The following is a 24,028-nucleotide window of genomic DNA, read 5'->3' on the forward strand; positions in this document are numbered from 1 at the left end:
TCAGGTAAATCTCCAAGTTTGAGGCAGCCTAGTCTACATAGTGGGTTCATTTAAGCCAGGGCTGTATAGGGAGACCATTTAAAAAAAAATCTGGAGTACACACACGCACACACTCTGGCTTTCTTTACAGAGCACATTGTACAACTGTTAGATGTATAATTTAACACCTAAGAATATACTTTTGTTGGTGGAGCTTTGCTTGTTTGAGGCAGGGCCTCACCCTGTAGCCCACTCTGGCCTTGACTATAACAATCCTCCTGCTTTGTCCTCCTGTGTGTTGGAATCAGCAGACATGAGCGACCACTACACCCAGCTTGGAAAATATTTTCTGGGGGCTGGAGAGAAGGCTCAGTGGTTAAAAGCACTGACTGCTCTTCCAGAGAACCCAGGTTCAATTCCCAGCACCCACATGGAGTTCACAACTGTCTGGAACTCCAGTTCCAGGGGATCTGGCACCCTCACACACATACATGCAGACAAAACACCAATGCACATAAATCAAACAAACAAAACATTTTCTGGTACTATAATGATGGTAATGGAAACATCACCCAAAAGAGAATGATGAGGAGATACCTGGAACCAATCTTTCTATGACATTGTCTGCCTTTGCCAAAGGGACCCACTGAGTACTTCCTCATCCAGAACACACATGATTTTAGCACCATCACAGTCTGCATCTGCGGCCATAATTACTAAGACTTGATTCTAGCAGGGTCTGAAACCAGAGTCCTACATTTCTGTGCCTACCATCTGATCTACGTGTGGTTCCTCCTGCGCCATTTGCATCTACTGTCTAACCTCTGTACTTAACTGCTGTTGTCCCTTATACAGAGACCCTCTGCTACTTGAAAGCCTCGCCTCTCCCGTTGCTATGGAAACGGTCCCCTTCCTCTCCCCACAATCCATTCTGGCTCCATGCGCTCCTCTTTATGGCTGTAGTAGAAAAAGGACTGAGCATTTTTCCACGCTGGTTTCCAGATTCAGGTCTGTAAGTGGCGTGTGTGTGAAGAGGCACCCTGCGTACCACCCGATAGCCTGCCAGTATGGCTTTTCTGACTCTGCTATGAAAAGGATCTCCACAGCCATGTCTCACGCATTTACAGAATACAGGGACTGGCTGGTGACAGGGCCAGGGTTTAACAACCAGAGCATGGCTCACTGACAGCCTTGTTGTATCAGACATTATCACTCTTTTCTATCTTTGTGGGGAGTGGGATTTCATGTGTGTGCACGCTTGTTAGGGAGAGAAGACAACGTGGAGGGTTGTTCCTCAGACACCCTCTACTTCTTTGTTTAAAACAGCAGGGTCTCTCATTGGTCTGGAACTTCACCAAGAAGGCTAGGCTAACTGGCCAGCAAGCTTCCAGAGACCCACCTGTCTCCACCCCCTCCTTCCACCTCACCACTGTGCCTGCCTGGCTCTTTAGGGTTCTGAGAATCAGAACTCGGGTCCTCAAGCTTGCAAGGGGAATACTTCACCACCTGCACCATCTTCCTAGCCCTTCTTTTCTTTGCCATCTCCAAAGTACAAGGTAAATGGAAGAAAAAGCATGTATTGCTGGGCCTAGGGATGGGCCTTCTGTCTGATACATATGATATGATACATACAACAGAATGAATCGGGGTGTTGTAGTGGCAGAGACACTTTGAGGAATGGGGCGGGGAGGGGGAGGGAAAGATGGAGAGAGGGAGAAGAAAAGAGAGAACATTAATTCAGTTCTATACAGGAATTGCATGGCCTCCTAAGGTTGGCCACTGTGTTGGGAACTTCTTTCCTGGGTTTTACTCAAATCCTCCTTGCTGCAGTCTGAGCTCATTGCACTCAACAGAGATGGAGACTAGCCAACCACTATCCATGGAATAACAACTCACTAGGGACTCAGGGCAGGAAGGTCATCCTGTCCCCTCAAATACTGCACAGCCTGCCTGACCACGCCCAGAGCTTGGGGCAAGGACAGGGAAATCCAGGCTGACCACCTAGACCCTGGAAGGCAGCGAAGGAGGTCGGAGGCAGAAAAAAGAAATCCAGACAACGATAATACCCAGACAGAGACCACTATAGAAGCTCCGAGACAGCGAGGGGCAAGATGGCTCCCCACAGTTCGGCGAGGCTGCGTAACTGCCCACACAGCGTTCAGCGCAGACACAGCCTAACTAGATGCTGTTCTGGAGCGGAGGCCGTGGACTCCGCCCTCTGCTGGATCCTGCAGAGCCGCTACCCCAGCTCAAATCGGAGGGGAAAACGGTCAGGAAAACTGCAGGTGGATGACAGCATCCCGTCGTGGAGCGCAGAGACACAGCGACTGCATCCCGGCCCCGCCCTTGCGGCTCATTGGCTCCGCCCCCGACACGCAGCAACCAATGAGTTGCTCCTGCCGCCGGCCTTTAAGAACTGCGCGCACTCTCCCCGCAGCGGACGCAGCCAGCCTAGCACTCCGCGGGAGTTTCCATGGCGACCGAGGCCGGGACCGCGCGGCCTGGCAGCGTTGCCATGGAGACAACTCGGGAGCTGGGGCTCCGGAGCTCCGGCACATCGCCGGCTCAGAACCCGGCGGAGCCTCTGTGTGAGGCCCGTGCCGCGGTGACTGCGGCGCGCTGGGATCTGCGAAAATACTCCTTGCTCATCGTGATCGGCGATATCGGTACCGAGAGTCAGCTGAGGGCCGTACGGGCCCACCTTGAACAAGGTGAGCCGCTGTCCTGGCTGTCCCGCAACACTACATCCGTGCCTTTCCGCCATCTGATCTTCATTCACCTCGTAGTGCACACTTTTAAAGCCTCCATTTCTATGTGCACTTCCCGAGACCTGTGCCCTGTCACCTGCATGTCTTGCAACATCTCGCTTGTCCATCCTTCCCACATGCCCCTTGCTGTTCCGCAGTCTCCCAGAGCAGGAGGAGCTCCGGGCAGACCCTGGAGTCCCTCGGGTCACACCCCTCTCCCGCAGTGTCTCCATCAGATGTCGGGAAGTCCTCACCAGACCCTGAAAAGTCCATGTCCCTACCTTACAGTCTCTTCTTTAGGGGAACTTTCTGAACGCAGGGTACACATCACAAACCTGTGAATGCTGGCAGTCAAGTTGAGAGAGTGACCTTCGTGGCTCCTCAGCTCACCTCCCTCAGCTGTGCCTGTGGCGCAGTGCTGCGGAGCCACCTGCGGGTGGAAGTAAGCCTCCTCGGAGGGGTGAGGGTAAGCGAGGGGGGAATAGAAAGGGAACCTAGAATCTCATTTAGCTAGAGGAAACATGAAAACCGGCAGTATATAGGAATGGCCCCTGAGTGCCACGTCTACCATAACTAGACAGCCTTGCAAAACAATCAAAAACTGCAGGCTCATTTATTGCCAAAATTCAGTCTCAACTCTGCTCTTTGCCCTCTGGCTCTTACAAAGGGGAAAAACAATTGAGAGGGACACACACAGGTACTAGCTATCCCCCTTGAGGTGTTACCTTCCCCGCCTTTCCTCTTCTGGGAGCTCAGCCATGCTTGCTGCAGTCCTGCCAGGTGACTTCGCCTAGAACCCTCTCTTCTTCTTCTTTCACAGGGATTCTCTCCTGGAACATTGACTTATCGTCCTTTGACCTGAACCAACAGTTGAGACTCTTCATTACCCGGCACCTAGCTCACTTCTCCTCAGAGGTCAAAGGTTAGGACTAGGGTCATTTGTCTCAATCCTTTGGGTGTGGGCTGGAAGAGGAAAGGACCAGTATCCAGGGCAGAACTGGCCTTGTGGGAGGTTTGGACAGGGGAGGAGGGAGGGATATTTTATGGCTCATCAGCGATCCACACATACCCAGTCGGCTCTTCAAACACACCATATAATGTCAGAGTATAATTGGTCCAGAAAGAGCGGTGTTCGTACCCAGCAGTTGATGAGCACGGCTAGGAAAGTGATCAGATCCCTTGCAGGCAGAGACCCAGGCCTCCCTGCTCCCCCTAATAAACATCCCAGGATGCCTCACTCACCTTCCCAGATGCTTGTTTCTCACAGCCCACCCTCCAGGATTCATTTCTGTTTCCTCTGCTTAGGCAGCAGATCTTCAGAGCAGAGCAGAAGGCTAGTAGGAGAGGCTGAGCAGACTGGCACCGGTAAATCAAGGCTGGGACAAAGGTCTCCTGGGTTTCCTAAGCCTTGGTTCTTAGATCAGTTCTGCTGGGTGGCAGCAATAGTGCAGACGTGTGAGACAGGATTTTAGAAATTAGCATCCTATGATAGATGTCTGCTGAGTGCAAGAAGTCCTACATCCCTGGATGAAGGTGTTGGACATCTGGTCATATTATTGTAAATGTAGACACACCAACCCATGCAACTTTCTTTCTTTCTTTCTTTCTTTCTTTCTTTCTTTCTTTCTTTTTTTTTTAAAAAAAATAGGGTTTTATTATATAGTCCAAGATGACCTTGAGCTTGGATATATAGTCTAGGATGGCATGAAACTTGTTACCCTCCTCTTTCTACCTCCCGAGTGCTAGGACTGTAGACCTCCACCACCGCACCTGCTTCCAGGTGGTTTTATTTTTTTTATTTTTTTATTTTTATTTTTTTTTGGTTTTTCGAGACAGGGTTTCTTTGTGGTTTTGGAGCCTGTCCTGGAACTAGCTCTTGTACACCAGGCTGGTCTTGAACTCACAGAGATCTGCCTGCCTCTGCCTCCCAAGTGCTGGGATTAAAGGCGTGCGCCACCACCGCCCGGCCCAGGTGGTTTTATAGAATGTGAATTCCAGTTAGCTCAAAATCATTGCCATCAAATCACAGAATTCATATGTCAACAATTCTCAACAGCCTAGTACAGCAGACAGGCACCTCTTTCTGCTTCTTCAGTCTGGCAGGCAGATCTTTGGTCATTTCCTCGTTGATAATTTCTCATGAGCTGCTGAGAAGTGGGAGAAAACTAGAAAGCATGAAGCCGGATCTTCCCGATGGGACTGGCTTCCTGTTGAACTAGCAACGCACTCTTTTGAGAGTCCCTTCTGTTGAAAATTCCCTATGTCATGGCATCCTCCACTATTCCCAGCGAACAAAGGCAATATTAGCACTTAACACTTCTAGAGGCAAGACTGCATAAAGATTACGCAAGACTGCAGTGGATTAAACTAGTTACCGATGTTTGGGGTTATTTCCTATGAAGAATTCACACCAAATTCTCTAGCCTTGTCCTGTTGGCCACAGAGACTTTGAGTAATGTAAGAAATGATTGGAACTTAAGGCAAAATCCTTAGCTGTTCTACAGATTAAGATGCAGGGAATGCTTGGGAAGCGGTTTGCAGGGAGATGCATTCTCAGGCACGTCTCGGAAACAAGCATTAGTATAGAAACACCTACCGAACTGCACAGAGTTTTGCTATGATGTCCTCAGGAGGCTTGGGGCCATCCACCCAAGAGTAGGGCTTACTTTTTGTTTTCGGTTTAGACATTTTCATGGTGTCCACTGTCCCTGGAAAACAGTGGAGAATTTCCCGGAAAAGAGAAAGAAAAATAGAAAGGAAGGAAGGAAGGAAGGAAGGAAGACAGAAAGGAAGAAAGGAAGGAAGGAAGGAAGGAAGGAAGGAAGGAAGGAAGGAAGGAAGGAACCCACAGAGCTTAAGGCAGCCACAGCCCCACCCCACTGGCTTCTGTTTCAGCTGTCCCAGCACACTGTCTGCCCAAAGCAGCTGCAGACACTGCCTCCTCCTTCAGCCTTCTTTGGTTGACTGGGCTAAGATAATCAGGAACTGGGATGAACTCAAGGAGATACACTAAATGTCACGACTTGACCGTTTTGGCCAACACCATAGGGGAGACCACTGTTTCTTCACAGTCTAGGCCAAAATAATAAAAGAACAAAATATATCTTCCGTGACAGGAATAGTATAATTATTACTAGTGCTCACCCTCTCTACCCACTCCCACGCACATACAGAAAAAAAAGGGACCCTCAGATAGTCAGTGGCCCAGCTCCTTCTAGTGGTCAAGTTTGGTAAAAAGCTTTAAAGGGTAGTTTTCATACCATATGGTCTTCAGCAGAGATTGGGGGGTCTTCCTTGATAGCTCCTTCCCCTAAAAATCCCTGAAGCTTTAAGCATTTTTGGGGGGGTCTTTCAAAACAGGATTTCTCTGTGAATCTTTGGAGCCTGTCCTGGAACTCACTCTGTAGAGCAGGCTGGCCTTGAACTCACCGAGATCCACCTGCCTCTGCCTCCCAAGTGCTGGCATTAAAGGCGTGTGCCACCGCTACCCAGCTGCTTCTAAGCTTTTTTAACACTTAGGAAAACTTAGGATAATCGGAAACTTAGCTTAAGGCCTGGGGTGCCTTGGTGGTAGAGTGCCCACCTAACACTTAACTTGGTGGCAGAGTGCCTACCTACCATGCAGATTGGTGGTAGAGTGACCATCTAACATTCAGAAGGCCCTGAACCCCCAAGAGATGGGGATAAGGAATGGTGGACAGCCACACTGACACATCACTACTGAGTTTCAGTAAAACTCCGATATATCTATGGTTGAACTATAAGAAAAAGAAGATTAATAGTCTAAGACTTGAAGTCGTACAGGTTAGCCTGGTGTAGTGGTGCAGTCCTATAACGGGAAGTAGAGGTGGAGGACCATTCTTGGCTACATAGCAAGCCCATGACCAGTCTGGGTCACCCAAGACCTCCGAGAGCTGGGAAGAGGTGAGGGGGTGGAGAGGGGAAGGCTGAGTAACCCCTTTGAGTCCTTCCGTCTGACTGTTTCTATCTGTGAGCTCAGAGGATCCTAAATTAGAGGTTTACGTTTTTATCTGAGATGGGAAGGGAGGCAGAGGAATAGGCACGGAGCCTCATTCTGTAAGTATCTCCAGTTGGGGTTTGACTGAGATTTACCCTGATACTAGTCTGGTTTGGGATTCTGGTTTAGGGTATTCGTTCTGAAATCTTCCCCAAAGAGAGAAATATCCAGTCATGTTTGTGCATCGCAAGGTTAGGATTGTAGGGAGGAAGAGGGACTTTTTCGGGTGAAGTCAGTCCTCAAAGCATGGCTGAAGGATGGTGCTAATATACTCATTTGCTAGTCCAGAAAGCAAACTCTGGGACTATTTATCTGACTCCTTTAGTGGAGTGGTTCAGAAAGTGGCATCAGGGGTGAAATCAGGGTCTGTTCACGCCTCCCTCTCCCAACTTCGCTGCAGGAGAGAGGGATTATGGTTTCAGGGTTAACTGACTGCTTAGAGATGGGGAGAGAAGAAAAACCAACTGTGACTTGGAACCATGTCCAAGGTGCAGTGTGGCAGGGTGGGGGGCGGTGGTATGTGGCTTAGAACAAGGGTGGACTCTGCTTCCAGACAGGAAATGTAAATTTGTTCTCAAGCCCAGTGTCTACTCAAGTGCCCCCCACAACACTGAGAGAGCCCTAAAAAGCAGAGAGGAGAGAGGAGGATGGAGGCAGGATGAAAGAGTGCAATGATGTTGCAGAAGGGGGTGGGCACTACTCCAGGATGCTCAGGACTGAGCCTGGCATACACAGTATGTGTCCGTACAGATGGCCTCTCCTATCCAATGGGGATATGGCCATGTTGCTGCTTTGCATCCCGGATCTGAGCAAGGGCTCTTCTCCCTCTATTCCCCCTGGTCCCCAGAGTCCTGGTGACTCAGCTACTCTCCTCTCCTCTGACTGAAGCTAAAGGTGGGTGAGGGGTGCTGAGAGCAGAGACTATTTTGGCTTCTCTGACCTTCAAAAGCAGTCCTTGGCAGCCTGGAACATGGGTGGGGCTGGGGCTGAGGCTGGCCAGGGAGTGGGCGGAAGGAGCTGACCACACCCAGGGAGGGTTATTGAGGGCAGGGATGCAAGTTAAGAACATCACAGGCAAATGGGTGTTTGCACTAGTTCTCCAGAGCTTTCCTGTGAATCCTGGAGCACTTAGCGGAGTCTGAGGCAGAGGCTGAGACTAAGGAAGGGCACAAGGTCAACATAAGAAGGTTCTAGATCAAGTAAGATAGACACGGCAAAGTGACACAGAGGGAGGGACAGAGACAAGGAGAAGCGGGACTCAAACACCCTACAGATCATTTCTAACCCAAAGAGGAGTTTATATTAGACTGGACTGTATAGCAAGAAGGCTTTGCCTGGGCTCTGGGCAGTGATCCTTGGTCCTTCGCCGAAAGGCAGAAGCCCCTCTTACCCTGCAGAGACTTCTTCCCAACAGCACTACTCAGAAACCGCTGTTTGTGTGGGCGCTCTCACAGCCATGCTGCGTTAGCACGGACCTGCATGCAGCTCCCAGGGTCCTTGTGCCCCACCCCAGTGGGCTGGGGACTGTGTCTCCTCCAGAATTTCACACTACCCTCCAATCTAAAACAAGATGCATTTTTGCATCTCCCCAGTTTTCTGTTGATGTGGCAGAGCAGGGTCCAGCTTACCACGTCACTCACCACCCCCACCCACACTGCTCCCCTCCACTTACGGCTGGCCCCCCAGCTTCTCCTGCTCTTGCACTGACTGAAGGTCACTCTCTGGGTCCGTCTGAGGGGGAGAGGCAGCAGATGGTCTCTGAGAGGAAGGGGGAGGACCCATGCGCCTCTGTGCCCCAGTGCATGAGACTTTGGTCCTTCGGTTGATGCTGAGAGAATATTTCTTAACCAAACAGGATTTGGGGAGAAGGTACTCAGAGCTGCAGAAGAGATTCATCTGGCTCCTTGAACTGTTAGACAATCCCCTTAGATCCATCCCCTTCCCCCATAGCCAAACAGAAGCACCAGGATGCTGACACTGGGAAGGCCAAGAAACAGTTAAGTCTCCAGTGCCTCGTCACAGACCAGCCCCTCTTCCCCGCCCTGTCACCGCCCTCCCCAGCAAGCAGCCCCCCCTCACTCCCACCCCAAGTGCCGCAGACTCTTCCCTGAAGCCGCCCGGCTAAGGCCGGAGCCGATGCCTCCATGAGGGGCTCCCTCCCACACCCCAGGGTAAGAGCCGAACAGAAGGGCACTGCATGGCAGAGGGATGGGGGTGCGTGATAGGGAGCCGGGATGGGGAGCAGTTGACACCTTGTAAATCGGATGCATCAGGACCTAGGCTAGCCTGGTGGGAAGGCTGCCTGCGATGGCGAGAGGAGGTGAACGTTACTGACTGGGGTTCAGCCTGGATCCAGAACCAGTGGAACTAACCGGGGCTGTGACAGTCCACCTCTCTCTGTACTAGGTGGGGGTGGGGACCATCAGCTGAGAGGCAGCAAAAGAGGGTGTTGTCACAGCCTTTGCCTGGCAGCCTGGTCACAGGAGGAATTTGGGGGGCTACATCTAGAAGAATCTGAGAGGAAGGGGGCTGTTATGGAATGTAGCTACTGAGAGGGTCCTTGTGTTATCAGCTGCTTCTATTCTGGGGTGAGTGGGGCCGCCGAGTTTTTTGCCAAGTAAGGGAAGGTGGGTAACACTCTGGAAGAGAAAGGAGGAATGGGTCCCTAGGACGTGGCATGTGCCTCCTCACAGGCTAACTGGTTTGTCTTTGGCTCCCCTCACCCCCATTCCCTGTGGCCAGTTTGAGCCTGGGGCTTTAAGCCCCCCTTTGTGGCCTCTCTGAGGCCACTCAGGAGCTTGAGAGCACCGGCTCTTCAGCAGCTGCCCTGCATTCCGGGTCCCTGTCAACCCCACGGGTTCCCTGTCTTGGCCCCACCCTCACCTCATCCGCGCTTTTCTTCCCAAGATGGGGGCTCTTCAACAGAGAAGCCAGTTTCTTCTCCCTCTCTGTATGCACCCCCATCCCCACCCCCACCCCACCCCCCCACAGCATGCAGAGGCAGCCAAGAAAATGACTTGTCATGCTGGGGTGGGGGGTGGGGGCGGAGCTGGAGGCTGAGCTCAGTGCGCACACTCACACACACTCACACACTGCGGCAAACTGCAGCTGCCTGAGCACCCCCCCTTCCGCCTCACTGCAGAGACACCTGCCCTCCTGCCCACTCAGCTTCACACCCGAAGGCCCCCCCCCCCAGCACTGCTCACGGGAAGCGCCCCAGCCTCTTAAGATAGTCCTCTACAAAGATAAAGGGAAAACATCTTCATCTGAAGAGCTGAGGAGCAGAAAAGAGAAACAGGGCTGTCCCTTAGACCTGAGGGGGGATTCGGGACTTAATGGACTTGCTCCCCCGGGACTAGGGCTGGGGTCTTGTGTCAGGAAGTGGGATCAGAGGTCTTAAGAGGATACACTGGGGACCATGAAGCTGCTGGAGAGGAGATGTAGCTGGAGGGGAAATCTCTTTCAGTTCCACCTAGATTGAAAAGTGTGACCTTGTTTGTGCTGGGGTAGACCTGGCTTTCCTAAATCTGAACTACTTAAGACTGGCAAAGGATGCTGACATCCCCAGCTGCTTAAGTTCTGCTCCTGCCTGCCTCTGAGGTGCTGCTCAACCTCAGAGTTGACCTCCAGGTATTTCTCAGTTCCCAAGTTCATAGAAGAGGACACTGGAGCTCCTCCTGGGCCCATCATACGTGGTATAGGATTTGAATCTCCATCCTTGTTTTCCCCACAGCTGTATTTGCAGCTCTCTGCTGCCTAGGTCTGCCTGATCCAAGCACCAGGCTTTGATCCCAGCCACCCTTGTCCCAACCTCAGTCACAGAAGAGGGCTCAGACTATGAACCTCCCCTCCCCAGTATCCCTCAAGGTTAAGCCCCTAACTGGAGGGGAGGGGAAGAGGGCCAGCATGCCAGCGGGGCTGGAAGGTTATGTCTCCTTTAATCCATCTTAACCCACCACTTCCTTCACTTCCACTGCTTGGTGTTCTGTGTGAGTCTGGAGGAACAGTACTGGGGAGAGGATCTGGAGATGGTTTCGTTCTCCTATCCTGAGCAGTACCTTGACTCTCTCGTTTCTTTATTGGTGGTAGTGGTTGTATTTTTTGTTTGATTTGGTTTTTTTGGAACAGAATTCTCTGTGTAGCTCTGGATGGCTTGGAATTTAGCTGGCCTTGAATTCACAGAAATCCACCTGCCTTTGCCTTCTTATTAAAGGTGTACAGCACCATGCCCAGATTGCTGTTGTTCTTATTTGGGTGTGTGTGTGTGTGTGTGTGTGTGTGCATGCATGCGTAGGTAGATCAAAGGAGAGCGTGCAGGAGCTGGTTCTCTCCCCACCTCTAGTCCTGGGGCTCAAACTCAGGCGGCACACTGGCAGAAGGCATCACTGGCCAGTGTCTTGGTTTTGAACCGACCCCACCGCTTACTTCCAGTATCCACAGATGAGACGAGAAGCTTTCACAAGGGTAAGCTGGGCGGTGAGCTAGGTGCCTCTGAAGCATGGCAGTAAGCTAGGAGAGGGAGCTGGGAAACATTTGGGAAAGGCATGCAGCGGTCTGTCGGAAGGTTTGACCCAGCCGGAAAACAGCATTGCGAGTTAGAATTTTCTGTCCACTCCTTGAATGATAAAACTCCAAGAACCAAGTTGACACATGTCTCATGCATCTTCTGGAACAGCATTTTCTGGAATACTGTCTCCGCATTACTGGCCAAGAGCAATGGCAGAGAAAGAAAGTCCAGGAGCCCTCCCTCGAGCTGAACTCCACCCCCTCCCCCATTCCCCAGGCGGCACCAGGAACTTAGTGCTCCAGAGGGACAAAGGCTTCTTGTCAACAGGGCAGTCTGGGGCTGAAGTTCTAGGCAAAGGGGCAGAGCCTGGGCAGCAGAGGGTGTGGCAGATGGACGGGTGGGAGAAGTCAGCTAGTGTGGGGGAGCCGAAGAGGAATCCTGGAAGGAGGAGGAGGAGGCAGTTCCTAGACCTTACTCAATGGTATGCTAGACAGCAGGGTCTAAGGCTAACCAGAACCCAGTTTCCCCTTACCCCAGTTTCTGATCATCTGTTTCCCCTCTGCTGCCCCTCACAGTACTTCTCATTTTAAGTTAATGTCACATGTCTACCTCTCTCCCTCAGGCCAGAGGACACTCTGCCACCAGAGTGAGAGCCTAGAGACCATCGTCCTTGTCAACCCCAGTGCAGACAGCATTGGCTCAGAGGTGAGGCCACTCTGACGCCCTGTCCTAACCTACCCTCATCTTTCTGCTTTCCCAGTGTGCAGCTGGGATTTTCAGTGCCTTCCCCTGGGTCCCGCATATCTGTGACCACTCTGCCCTCCTCCCGTTTCAGGTTCACCATCTTCTTAGTAATCCATCGGCTCACAAGCTACTCATCTTGAGCGGACAAACTTTAGAGCCGGAGGGAGACCTTATCCTGCAGAGTGGTACCTACTCCTACCAAAACTTTGCCCGGGTCCTTCACAGTCCTGAGGTAAGCTCCCTGATGAGTGTCTGGGAAGAAGGGGACAAGGGGGCAGTATTTGAATTGTGGCGAGAAAGGCAAGGAAGGGGAAGTCTTACATTGTTTGACCATCAGGAACCCTGACAGGAGGTAGGCATTTATCCAGAAACAGGCAAAGGTTAGGGGGCTGACTCCGAGTCAGATTAAGACAACCCCAATGACCTGATCGGCTTCTATCTCCCATTCCTCTAGATTGCCCAGTTGCTCAGCAATAGAGACCCTGGGATCCAGGCCTTCCTCACTGTTTCCTGCTTAGGGGAGGGTGACTGGAGCCACCTAGGACTGTCCAGTTCCCAAGAGACCTTGCGCCTCCAGCTAAATCCTGAGCCTGTGTTACCCACCATGGATGGTGTGGCTGAGTTCTCCGAGTATGTCTCTGAGACTGTGGATGTGCCATCCCCCTTTGACCTGCTTGAACCCCCCACCTCAGGAGGCTTCCTCAAGCTCTCGAAGCCTTGCTGCTACATCTTTCCCGGTGGTCGTGGGGACTCTGCCCTCTTTGCTGTCAATGGTTTTAACATCCTGGTGGACGGTGGTTCTGATCGCAAGTCCTGCTTCTGGAAGCTGGTGCGGCATCTGGATCGCATTGACTCTGTGCTGCTCACACACATCGGGGCTGACAATCTGCCAGGCATCAATGGACTCCTGCAGCGCAAAGTGGCAGAGCTGGAGGAGGAGCAGTCCCAGGGCTCCAGCAGCTACAGTGACTGGGTGAAGAACCTCATCTCCCCTGAGCTTGGAGTCGTATTCTTCAATGTGCCCGATAAGCTCCGGCTGCCGGATGCCTCCCGGAAGGCCAAGCGCAGCATCGAGGAGGCCTGTCTCACTCTTCAGCACCTAAACCGCCTAGGCATCCAAGCTGAACCTCTGTATCGTGTGGTCAGCAACACCATTGAGCCACTGACCCTCTTCCACAAAATGGGTGTGGGCCGGCTGGACATGTACGTCCTCAACCCTGTCAAGGACAGTAAGGAGATGCAGTTCCTCATGCAGAAGTGGGCGGGCAATAGTAAAGCCAAGACGGGCATTGTGCTGGCCAATGGGAAGGAGGCAGAGATCTCTGTCCCCTACCTGACCTCCATCACTGCTCTGGTGGTCTGGCTCCCAGCCAACCCTACTGAGAAGATTGTGCGTGTGCTTTTTCCGGGAAATGCTCCTCAGAACAAAATCTTGGAAGGCTTGGAAAAGCTTCGGCACCTGGACTTCCTGCGCTACCCAGTGGCGACACAGAAGGACCTGGCTGCTGGGGCTGTGCCTGCCAACTTGAAACCCAGCAAAATCAAACATCGGGCTGACAGCAAGGAGAGCCTCAAAGCTGCTCCCAAGACAGCAGTGAGCAAGCTGGCCAAGCGCGAGGAAGTGTTAGAAGAGGGGGCCAAGGAGGCCCGCGCAGAGCTGACCAAGGAGTTAGCCAAGACAGAAAAGAAAGCAAAAGAAGCATCCGAGAAGCCCCCAGAAAAGCCCTCCAAGCCCGAGAGGGTGAGAACCGAGTCGAGTGAAGCGCTCAAGGCTGAGAAGCGAAAGCTGATCAAGGACAAAGTGGGGAAGAAGCACCTAAAAGAAAAGATATCAAAGCTGGAGGAGAAAAAGGACAAGGAAAAAAAGGAGATCAAGAAGGAAAGGAAGGAACTCAAGAAGGAGGAAGGAAGGAAGGAAGAGAAAAAGGATGCCAAGAAGGACGAGAAGAGGAAAGACACAAAATTGGAAGTAAAGAAATTCTCCAAGCCAGACCTGAAGCCTTTCACACCTGAGGTCCGCAAGACCCTCTATAAAGCCAAGGCCCCTGGAAGAATCAAGACGGACAAAGGCCGAGCTGCCCGTGGGGAGAAAGAGTTGTCTGCTGAGCCCCGAACACCCCCAGCCCAGAAGGGGCCTGCACCACTCCCAACTGTCAGTGGGCACAGAGAGCTGACCTTGTCCTCACCAGAGGACCTCACACAGGACTTTGAGGAGCTGAAGCGCGAGGAGAGAGGTTTGCTGGCAGAACAAAGGGACACGGGACTAGGCGAGAAACCACTCCCTGTAGATGCTACAGAGCAGGGACACCCAAGCACAGCCATCCAGGAAAGACGTCCCTCTGTCCCAGGGCTGGACCAAGAAGAACCTGTGATAAGGGAGAAGGAGGTCATTCCAGACTTTCTTGAGGACAAAGGGAGCAAGAACAGAGGCCCAGACTTAGGGGCTGAGACAGAGAAAGAGAAAGAAACCTGGGTGGAAAAGAAGCAGAGGGAAGCCGAGAAGCTCCCAGAGAGCACTGAGGCCAGGGAGGAGAGTGAGCCCGAGGGAAAGGAGGATGTGATAGAAAAGGCAGAACTAGAAGAAATGGAGGAGGTTCACCCCTCAGACGAGGATGAGGAAGAGACAAAAGCAGAGAGCTTTTATCAAAAACACATGCAGGAAGCCTTAAAGGTAATTCCAAAGAGCAGAGAGGTTCCTGAGGCCCGGGAATTTGGATTCCAGGGCAAGGTACCTGAGAAGGAGGCTTCATCCTTCCTCAGCAGCTTGGTCACGCCTGCAGGAGCTACTGAGCATGTCTCTTACATTCAGGACGAGACAATCCCTGGCTACTCAGAGACAGAGCAGACTATCTCAGATGAGGAGATCCACGACGAGCCAGAGGAACGCCCAGCCCCACCCAGATTTCCTACAGGTACCTATGACCTCTCCGGGCCTGAAGGTCCTGGCCACTTTGAAGCCAGCCAGCCCGCAGATAGCACTGTCCCTACCACCTCAAGCAAAACTTATGGGGCACCCGAACCCGAACTCACCTACCCTCCCAACATGGTGGCCGCCCCTTTGGCTGAGGAGGAACATGTATCTTCAGCTACATCAATCACCGAGTGTGACAAACTCTCTTCCTTTGCCACATCGGTGGCTGAAGACCAATCTGTGGCTTCACTCACAGCTCCCCAGACGGAGGAGACGGGCAAGAGCTCTTTGTTGCTTGACACGGTCACAAGTATCCCCTCCTCCCGCACGGAAGCCACTCAGGGCTTGGACTATGTGCCATCAGCTGGTACCATCTCACCCACCTCTTCGCTGGAAGAAGATAAGGGCTTTAAGTCCCCACCCTGTGAGGATTTCTCTGTGACTGGAGAGTTGGAGAAGAAAGGAGAGGCTGCAGGGAGAGGCTTGGCTGGGGAGAAAGCTGTGGAAAAGGAAGCAGAAAGAAATGTAACAGTATCTGAGAGACTGCCCAGTCAGTATACCGCTGTGTTTGGTGCCCCTGGACATGGCCTACATCCAGCAGAAGCTGCGCTTGGAGAAGTGGAGGAACGGTGCCTCAGCCCAGATGATAGCACAGTGAAGATGGCATCTCCTCCACCATCTGGCCCACCCAGTGCCACCCACACACCCTTTCATCAGTCCCCAGTGGAGGAAAAGTCTGACCCTCAAGACTTTCAAGAAGACTCCTGGGGAGACACAGCACATGCTCCAAGTGTGGGCAAGGAAGATGCTGAAGAGAAGACAGCCAAGCCAGGGCCTGAAGAGGGCTTACTAGGAGAGGAGAAAGCACCTCTTCCAAGGAGCCCCCAAGCCCAGGATGCTCCTGTCAGCATTGCTGAGGGCCAGACTGGTTGCACTATTCAGCTGTTGCCAGAACAAGACAAAGCAATCGATTTTGAGCCTGGAGATGCAGGTTCAGCGCTAGGAGCAGAAACCCTTCCTCGAGAGGTGAGGGTATCGCTTGAAGAACACCGTGAACCTCAGGGAGATGAGGTTCTTCGGCTTACTGATCAAAGCCTTTCCCCCGAAGATGCAGAGTCTCTGTCTGTCCTCAGTGTGGTCTCCCCAGATACTGCCAAGCAAGAGACCACCCCCAGGTCTCCCTGCAGCCTGAAAGAGCAGCCCCTACACAAAGACCTTTGGCCAATGGTGTCTCCAGAGGACACCCAGTCACTGTCTTTCTCAGAAGAGAGCCCTAGCAAGGAGACTTCTCTGGATATCTCATCCAAGCAGCTCTCTCCAGAAAACCTTGGCACCCTCCAGTTTGGAGAACTAAGCCTAGGAAAGGAAGAAAGGGGGCCTCTGATGAAGGCTGAAGAGCCCTCTTGCCACCTCGCCCCTGGGTCTATTCCAGAGACCCACATGGCCACAGTGTCACCTCCCACAGGTGAGACTGCTGCAGAGGCAAGCGTCACAGACGACAGCCCTGGTGGAAAATCACCCGGCCGTTCTTTCTCTCCCTCTGCACTGTCAGGCGACAGGAAACACTCACCTGGGGAGGTCACAGGCCCTGGCGCACATGTTATGACATCTGACAGCTCCCTCACCCAGAGTCCTGAGTCTTTGTCAAGCCCTGCCATGGAATGGGAAGGCAAAGCTCCAGGGTTGAAAGGCAGAACTGCTGAGCAGAAGGAAGAGGACCTCAAGCTCACAGATGAAACCCTACAGCAGAAGGACAAAGCTGTGCAGGAGAAGGTGGCCACTGTTGAGCAGGACTCAATCATGCATCAGACAGAGGAGGCTCTAGATGAGAAGAACAAGCCTGGAGGACAGCTGGATAAGACTTCAGAGCAGAAGGGCAGAGACTTGGACCAAAAGGATTCAGCCATAGGACTGGCCAAGGCTCCAGAATCCAAAGACAAAGACTTAGAACAGAAGGACCAGGTCCCAGCAGAGAAGGACAAGGCCTCAGAACAAAAGGGCGCAGCCCTGCAACAGACCCAGGCCACTGAACCAAAAGACAGAGAACAAGAGCACAGAGAGTTAGAACACAAAGACAAGGTCTTAGAGCTGAAAGACAAGACCCCAGAAGAGAAAGGCAGAACCTCAGGACAGAAAGATGGGGCTTCAGAGGGCAGCGTCCCTGAACCGACACAGACAGACAGAACCCCTGAACAGAAGAGCAAAGATAATAAAGAACAGAAGGACGAGGCCTCAGAAGAGAAGGACCTGGCCTTAGAACTAAAAGACTGGGCCCCAGGAAAGAAGGGTGGTACCCTGGACCAAGACATCGGGGCTGCCGAACAGAAAGATGGGATTCGGAAAGAGGAGGACAAAGCTCAGGGGCAAAGGAGCGGTTTCCTGGGAGATACAACCACAACACCGGAAGAGACGATCCTTGGCCAAAAGTCTCCAGAAAAAACCAAGGCTGTGGACCAGAAGGATGAAGCTGCTGTGGAGAAGACCAGCGCGCTGGAGCTGGAAGAGAGCCCAGTGCAGGAGGGCAAGGCCCGAGGGCAGGCAGAGAAATACTGGAAGGAGCAGGATGTGGTCCAGGGATGGCGAGAAACATCTCCAGCCAGAGGAGAGCCGGTGGGAGAACAGAAAGAGCCTGTTCCGGCCTGGGAGGGCAAGTCTCCTGAACAGGAAGTTAGGCACTGGCGGGACAGAGACATGGCCCTGCAGCAGGATGATGCATACTGGACCCAGCTGAGCTCTGAGAGGAAGGTCTGGTTCCCTCATGAGCTGGATGGCCAAGGTGCCCGGTCACGCTACTGTGAGGAACGCGAAAGTACTTTTCTTGATGAGGGAGCAGATGAACAAGAGGTGACCCCTCTGCAGCACACTCCCCGGAGTCCCTGGGCCTCAGACTTCAAGGATTTCCAGGAGCCGCTGCCACAGAAGGGGCTGGAGGTGGAGCGCTGGCTTGCAGAGTCTCCGGTTGGCCTGCCACCAGAGGAAGAGGACAAGCTGACTCGCTCTCCCTTTGAGATCATTTCTCCTCCAGCCTCCCCACCTGAGATGACTGGACAGAGGGTTTCTCCTGCCCCAGGACAAGAAAGTCCTGTCCCAGACGCTATGCCAACACCACTCACGAGGAATGAACCCACCACCCCTTCGTGGCTAGCTGAGATCCCACCATGGGTACCTAAGGATAGACCCCTGCCCCCTGCACCCCTCTCTCCAGCTCCAGCTCCCCCGACACCTGCCCCAGAACCACATACCCCCGCGCCCTTCTCCTGGGGCATGGCTGAGTACGACAGTGTGGTAGCCGCAGTGCAAGAGGGGGCAGCTGAGTTGGAAGGTGGACCGTATTCCCCCCTGGGGAAGGACTATCGAAAAGCTGAAGGGGAAAGGGAAGGAGAGGGTGGGGCTGGGGCTCCTTACTGCAGCCCCTGCAGTTCAAAGGTCCCAGAGGCTGGCCAGAGCCACAGCACCAGGGATGCTGAACAGACTGAGCCAGAGCAAAGAGAGCCCACACCCTATCCTGACGAGAAGAGCTTTCAGTATGCAGACATCTACGAGCAGATGATGCTCACCGGGCTGGGCCCTGCTTGCCCTACTCGGGAGCCTCCGCTGGGGGCATCTGGAGATTGGCCCCCAAGTCTCTCAAGCAAGGAGGAAGCTGCTGGCCGTGATACATCTGCAGAGAAGGAGACGTCTTCTCCTGTCTCGCCCAAAACCCTTCAACCTGACACTTCAACTTTCAGCTATGCAGCCCTGGCAGGACCCACTGTACCTCCCAGGCAAGAACCAGAGCCAGGGCCTAACGTGGAGGCCAGGCTCACACCGCCGGCAGTGCCGCCCCGGGCTCCCATTTCCCTGAGCAAAGACCCAAGCTCCCCTCTTAATGGAAGCACAGTGAGCTGTAGCCCAAACAGGAGGATCCCATCCCCAAAAGAATCGTGTCGAGGTCACTGGGATGACAGCACTAGTGACTCAGACTTGGAGAAGGGGGCTCGGGAACAGTCAGAGAAAGAGGCACAGTCCCCAAGTCCCCGGCACCCCATGCCTGTGGGCCACCCCTCAATGTGGCCCGAAACAGAGGCACATACCAGCCTTTCCTCAGACTCACATCTAGGACCTGCCCGACCAAGTCTGGACTTCCCTGCTTCAGCCTTCGGCTTCTCCTCCTTGCAGCCTGCTCCCCCTCAGCTGCCTTCTCCAGCTGAACCCCGGTCTGCACCCTGTGGCTCCCTTGCCTTCTCTGGGGACCGAGCACTGGCCCTGGTTCCAGGAACTCCAACCAGAACCCGACATGATGAGTACCTGGAAGTAACCAAGGCGCCCAGCCTGGATTCCTCACTACCCCAACTCCCCTCACCCAGCTCTCCTGAAGCCCCTCTCCTCTCCAATCTGCCGCGACCAGCCTCTCCAGCCCTGTCTGAAGGGTCCTCTTCTGAGGCTACCACACCTGTAATTTCAAGTGTGGCTGAACGCTTCCCTCCTGGCTTAGAGACTGCTGAACTGGGCCCAGGAACGGAGCCAGCTGCCCACAGCCTCTGGGACCTTGCTCCCCTGAGCTCAGCCCCCTTACCCTCACTGGACTTGGCTCCAGCTCCAGCTCCAAGCCTGCCTGGAGACGTGGGTGATGGTACGCCGCCCTGCAGCCTGGAGTGCTCAGGGGAACTCACCAAGAAGCCAAGCCTTTCTGGAGTTCACGCAGCCAATGGCCTAGCAGAAACCAGCCCCAATCCCCCAGGGCTTGCCACAGCCAAAGGAGAAAAAGAAGACGCTGCTGAGGCCTGCCCTGCTTGGGAACGGGGGTCTTGGCCTGAGGGAGCTGAGCGGCGCTCCCGGCCGGACACACTGCTCTCATCTGAGCATCCTGGGAAGAGCCCCGGTGGCCCACACAGTAGTCTTTCTCCTGAAGTTGAGGCTGGACCTCAGGGATGTGCTACAGAGCCCCGCCCCCACTGCGGGGAGCTTTCTCCTTCATTCCTGAACCCACCTCTGCCCCCTTCCACAGATGACAGTGACCTTTCAACTGAAGAAGCTCGGCTGGTAGGAAAAGGAGGGCGGCGCCGGGCAGGGAGGCCAGGGCCCACAGGGGGCCCATGCCCTATGGCTGATGAGACACCCCCCACATCAGCCAGTGACTCAGGCTCCTCACAGTCAGATTCTGATGTCCCACCAGAAACTGAAGAGTGTCCGTCCATCACAGCTGAGGCAGCCCTTGACTCAGATGAAGATGGGGACTTCCTGCCTGTGGACAAGGCTGGGGGAATTAGTGGAACTCATCACCCCAGGCCTGGCCATGACCCACCCCCGGCTCCCCAGCCAGACCCCCGCCCCTCCCCTCCCCGACCAGATGTCTGCATGGCTGACCCCGAGGGGCTCAGCTCAGAGTCTGGGAGAGTTGAGAGACTACGAGAAAAGGAGAAGGTGCAGGGGCGACTGGGGCGCAGGGCCCCCAGCCGGGCCAAGCCAGCCTCTCCTGCACGGCGTCTGGATATTCGGGGAAAGAGGTCACCTACTCCTGGTAAAGGGCCTGCAGATCGAACATCTAGGGTCCTACCCCGCAGAACTCCAAGCCAGGTCACCCCAGCAGAAGAAAAGGATGGACACAGTCCCATGTCCAAAGGCTTAGTCAATGGACTCAAGGCAGGACCCAGTGAGTATGTCAGAAAAGTGGGGAGGGGAATACTGTGGGTTGGAGTAGGTACGGGCTAGCTAAAGGCTCCAGCTCTTCAAGCAAGCATGGAGGCAACCAAATAATCCTTTTGTTTCTCAAGACAAGGTTTCTCTGTGTAGTCCTTGCTGTCCTGGAGCTCACTTTGTAGATCAGGCAGGCCTCTGACACACAGAGATCCACCTGCCTCTGCCTCCCTAGTGGTATGCACACTACTGTCCCCCCTTTTTTCTTTACAATGCGTTCTGCTTGTCTCCACAGCAGCCTTGGGCTCCAAGGGTGGTTCCGGCCCCCCTGTGTATGTGGATCTTGCCTACATCCCAAATCACTGCAGTGGCAAGACTGCGGATCTGGACTTCTTCCGCCGAGTGCGCGCATCCTACTATGTGGTCAGTGGGAATGACCCAGCCAATGGCGAGCCAAGCCGGGCTGTGCTGGATGCTCTGCTGGAAGGCAAGGCCCAGTGGGGAGAGAACCTTCAGGTGAGTAGCAAGGGACGCTCAAGGGAAGGGTTCTGGTCGAAGCTCTGTCAGAGGCAACAGCAGGACAGCCCCTGTTCACAGGAGGGCACAGTCCTTCCCGCCGGCAGCAGGTTCATTTATGACTGCCAGGTTTTCCTTCCCCTTCATCTGCCCTTCCTTCACATGCTCACCTTAGGCGTGTTTTCTTCCGCTTAGGTGACTCTGATCCCCACTCACGACACAGAGGTGACTCGGGAGTGGTACCAGCAGACGCATGAGCAACAGCAGCAACTGAACGTCCTGGTCCTGGCTAGCAGCAGCACCGTGGTGATGCAGGACGAGTCCTTTCCAGCCTGCAAGATTGAATTCTGAACAGACCTGCCCTCCCTTCCCCGAGGCTCCACCCCTACCGCGCATATAGAGAATGATTACTGCTGAGTCCTTCGGGGTTGAGGGAAATGGAGCTGGGCAGCGGGCGAGGTCATGTGTGAGGACCTGGGCTAAGTGGGAGGTAGTGGCCTTCCCCTCATCTGCTCCTGGGGTCTCAAAACCAAAGGTAATGGGGGGATACAAAGCTACACAAGATCACCTGACGCCTGTAACCCTCTCCTAGCACTGCCAAATGTTGGTCTTAGATGAGGAGGAAGGGTTTCAGAGAGCACAGTCCTCCCCATGGAGGGAGATGAACACCCCCCTGCAACCTCGTTATTTATTTGGCATGCCAGAAAGAATTGCCAGTAATTTATATGATGTAGGGAAGGCCGCGGTTGGTAGGGTATCCGGAGCTGTGCTCTTTCCTCCATCTCCCATGCCCTAGCCACCAGGGTATGGCTTCTAGCAGGGACCCGGGGGTAGATGGCTGCTATATTGTCTTATTGCTTCCCCCAGTATCTGAATGTCTCAATCCAAAACTTGAAGCTCTTTAGACCAAGAACTAGGGAGAGGAAAAAGGATCTCATCTCCCAGCCCCAGCTTCATACTATTTACGACCTAGGGCTGTGCCCAGCCCAGGCCACCTGGGCAGCACAAAGGGCAAGGAGAGCCCCAACCCCAATCCTCCAGGCTCCCTGATCATTTAGTCTTCACTTATCCCATCCCAACAGTCCTGATCCCTTCTCATCCCCTGCTTGGCTTCTCTGCATGTGGTCATCTGCTATGGCCTGGTGTGTAATGGGTTAAAAATAAGCCATTGCGTGACACTCCTGACACCCCTACATCTGACATCTTAGCCATGTGTGACTCCCCCAACATTCCAAATCCTCTACCATCCTGCAGCTGAAATGGGAACATTGGCTGCCTCTCTAAACCCAAACTCTTGGACAGAGGTTCTGGGAGGTGGAGGCTGGTCTAGAGAATCTGGGGAAAACGGGAGGGGAGGGGAAAAGACAGGAAGCAGAGCTATAGTTTATCTCCTCCAGAGTGAAGCAGATAGGCTGAGCGTTCTACTACAGGAAAGAACCTCACCACAGGCAAGCCAGGGAGCAGCCCTGCTGAACCCTGCTGGATTGAGAGACCCAGATGCAGGTGGTCCCTGAGGCTTGCTTTCTCTGTTAAGCCAATGGGAAATCAGGAGCCCATCCCATGTTCTTCCCAGCTCCCTTCTCCCCACTGCTGTGCTCTGCTCCTCCCCACACTTCCCGCTACAGTCCCCAGCTGCTGTAACAGAGCCACCTTCAAGTCTAACAATAAACCAAGTTCATTGCAGATGGTGTAGTGCTGCTTAGGCTTCTCGAGACTCCATACGTGACTCAGTTGTCCTGGTTTCCACCTCTCTGCTTCAGTCAGCAGCAGCATTTATCTCAGAAGACTCTTGACTATTCAAATCCATGTCAGGACCCAGGGGAGCCAGAAACAGCATGGGTGAGAGGAGGAAGAGATGTGGGAACCAGCATCAGGTCTGCGAAGATGCAGAGGGTGATGGATATGCCTGTGATCTTAACACTCAGGGCAGAAGTAGGAGAATCAGGAGTTTGAGAGCAGCCTGAGCTACATAGCTAGTTCTGGGCTAGGCAGAACAACATAGTGAGTCAGCCCTTGTCTCAAAAAACAAACAAACAAACAAACAAACAAACAAACGAAAAACCCCAAGGGGCTGGAGAGGTGGTTAAGAACACTGGCTGCTCTTCCAGAGGACTGAAGCAAATCCCAAACACCCACCTGGCAGCTTACAATTCTCTATAATACCAGTTCCAGGACTCGAATACCCTTTTCTGGCCTCTGTGGGCACCAGGCACGCATGCAAGCAACCCCCCCCAAAAAAAAACAAAAATAAAAATTAAGAAAACAAACAAACACACCAAACACTCTGAAAATGGCTTAAAAATGTGGGCATATACATTTGGTTTAGGGAATGGGATCTGCATTCTATGGAGTCCAAAACAATCACTGTATTTCCCCAGAAAACTCTGAGCCTTTTATGTCTACCCCCGCCCTTCTCTATAGTCTTGGGTATGTCATGAGTGGTCAGGTTATAAATGTATATATGGAAAAGGGACATTCTAGTCCTCCCAGTGTCCTGAGCTTTCCCAATGTAAAGATGCCAATGGAGCAGAGACCAGGCATCACCTCTTCATGTCAGTTCCCCTCCAAGGCACTGGAGGGGACATTAGGGCATGTTTCTCGGGAGCTGGTGAGAAGGCAGTGGCCTTTGCCGCTTCATAGAGCTCAAATCTTGTTCCAGTCACACTTCTCAGCACTCTGCTCATTAAAAACATTTGGGGAGGAAGACTGACCCTACAGGGACTCAGATGCCAGACTTCTCTATTTTTAAGGCCAATCCCTGCTCTACTACAATAGTTTTTGATTGATTCAGTCACAGATACAACTGGCTTACCTATTGATTATCGAGTTCACAAAGGCGTCACCACCCGTGTTCTCATTATCTCGTATTTATTGAGCACTTGTTATGTCCCGGCCCCTGACTCCAATGACTGCATTATCCACGCCCACTCCCACCCCTAAATCTTTGGGAAAAGCTTCATAATCATATATGGTCCTAAAGACACATGATA

At 53.2% G+C, this 24,028-nt stretch overlaps 2 protein-coding genes across 4 annotated transcripts in view; one reads left to right on the forward strand and one right to left on the reverse strand.

Annotated features, from left to right (window-relative positions):
- The window catches only part of Tp53bp1 (tumor protein p53 binding protein 1), an 89,177-nt gene extending 86,047 nt beyond the window's left edge, over positions 1-3,130 (reverse strand). The window contains exon 1 of the mRNA XM_005364330.2: positions 3,062-3,130. The gene's annotated coding sequence lies outside the window, so the exon portion shown is untranslated. The remainder of the gene's footprint in view (positions 1-3,061) is intronic.
- Map1a (microtubule associated protein 1A) lies at positions 2,438-22,723 on the forward strand. Of its 3 annotated transcripts, none has more exons than XM_005364333.2 (7): positions 2,438-2,690; positions 3,547-3,648; positions 11,874-11,956; positions 12,087-12,227; positions 12,450-20,538; positions 20,818-21,038; positions 21,234-22,723. In XM_005364333.2, the coding sequence occupies exons 1-7, from the start codon at positions 2,453-2,455 to the stop codon at positions 21,387-21,389; spliced, it is 9,030 nt and encodes a 3,009-aa protein (XP_005364390.1). In that variant the 5' UTR covers positions 2,438-2,452; the 3' UTR covers positions 21,390-22,723. The 3 variants fall into 3 exon arrangements, with proteins under 3 accessions (XP_005364390.1, XP_026643442.1, XP_005364392.1); XM_026787641.1 differs by having other exon boundaries at positions 20,821-21,038; XM_005364335.2 differs by lacking the exons at positions 2,438-2,690; positions 3,547-3,648 and adding an exon at positions 8,820-8,915.
- The last annotated feature ends 1,305 nt before the right edge of the window (positions 22,724-24,028 follow it).

Source organism: Microtus ochrogaster (assembly GCF_000317375.1).
Source record: "Microtus ochrogaster isolate Prairie Vole_2 chromosome 14 unlocalized genomic scaffold, MicOch1.0 chr14_random_1, whole genome shotgun sequence".
In the NCBI taxonomy this organism is placed as follows: domain Eukaryota; kingdom Metazoa; phylum Chordata; class Mammalia; order Rodentia; family Cricetidae; genus Microtus; species Microtus ochrogaster.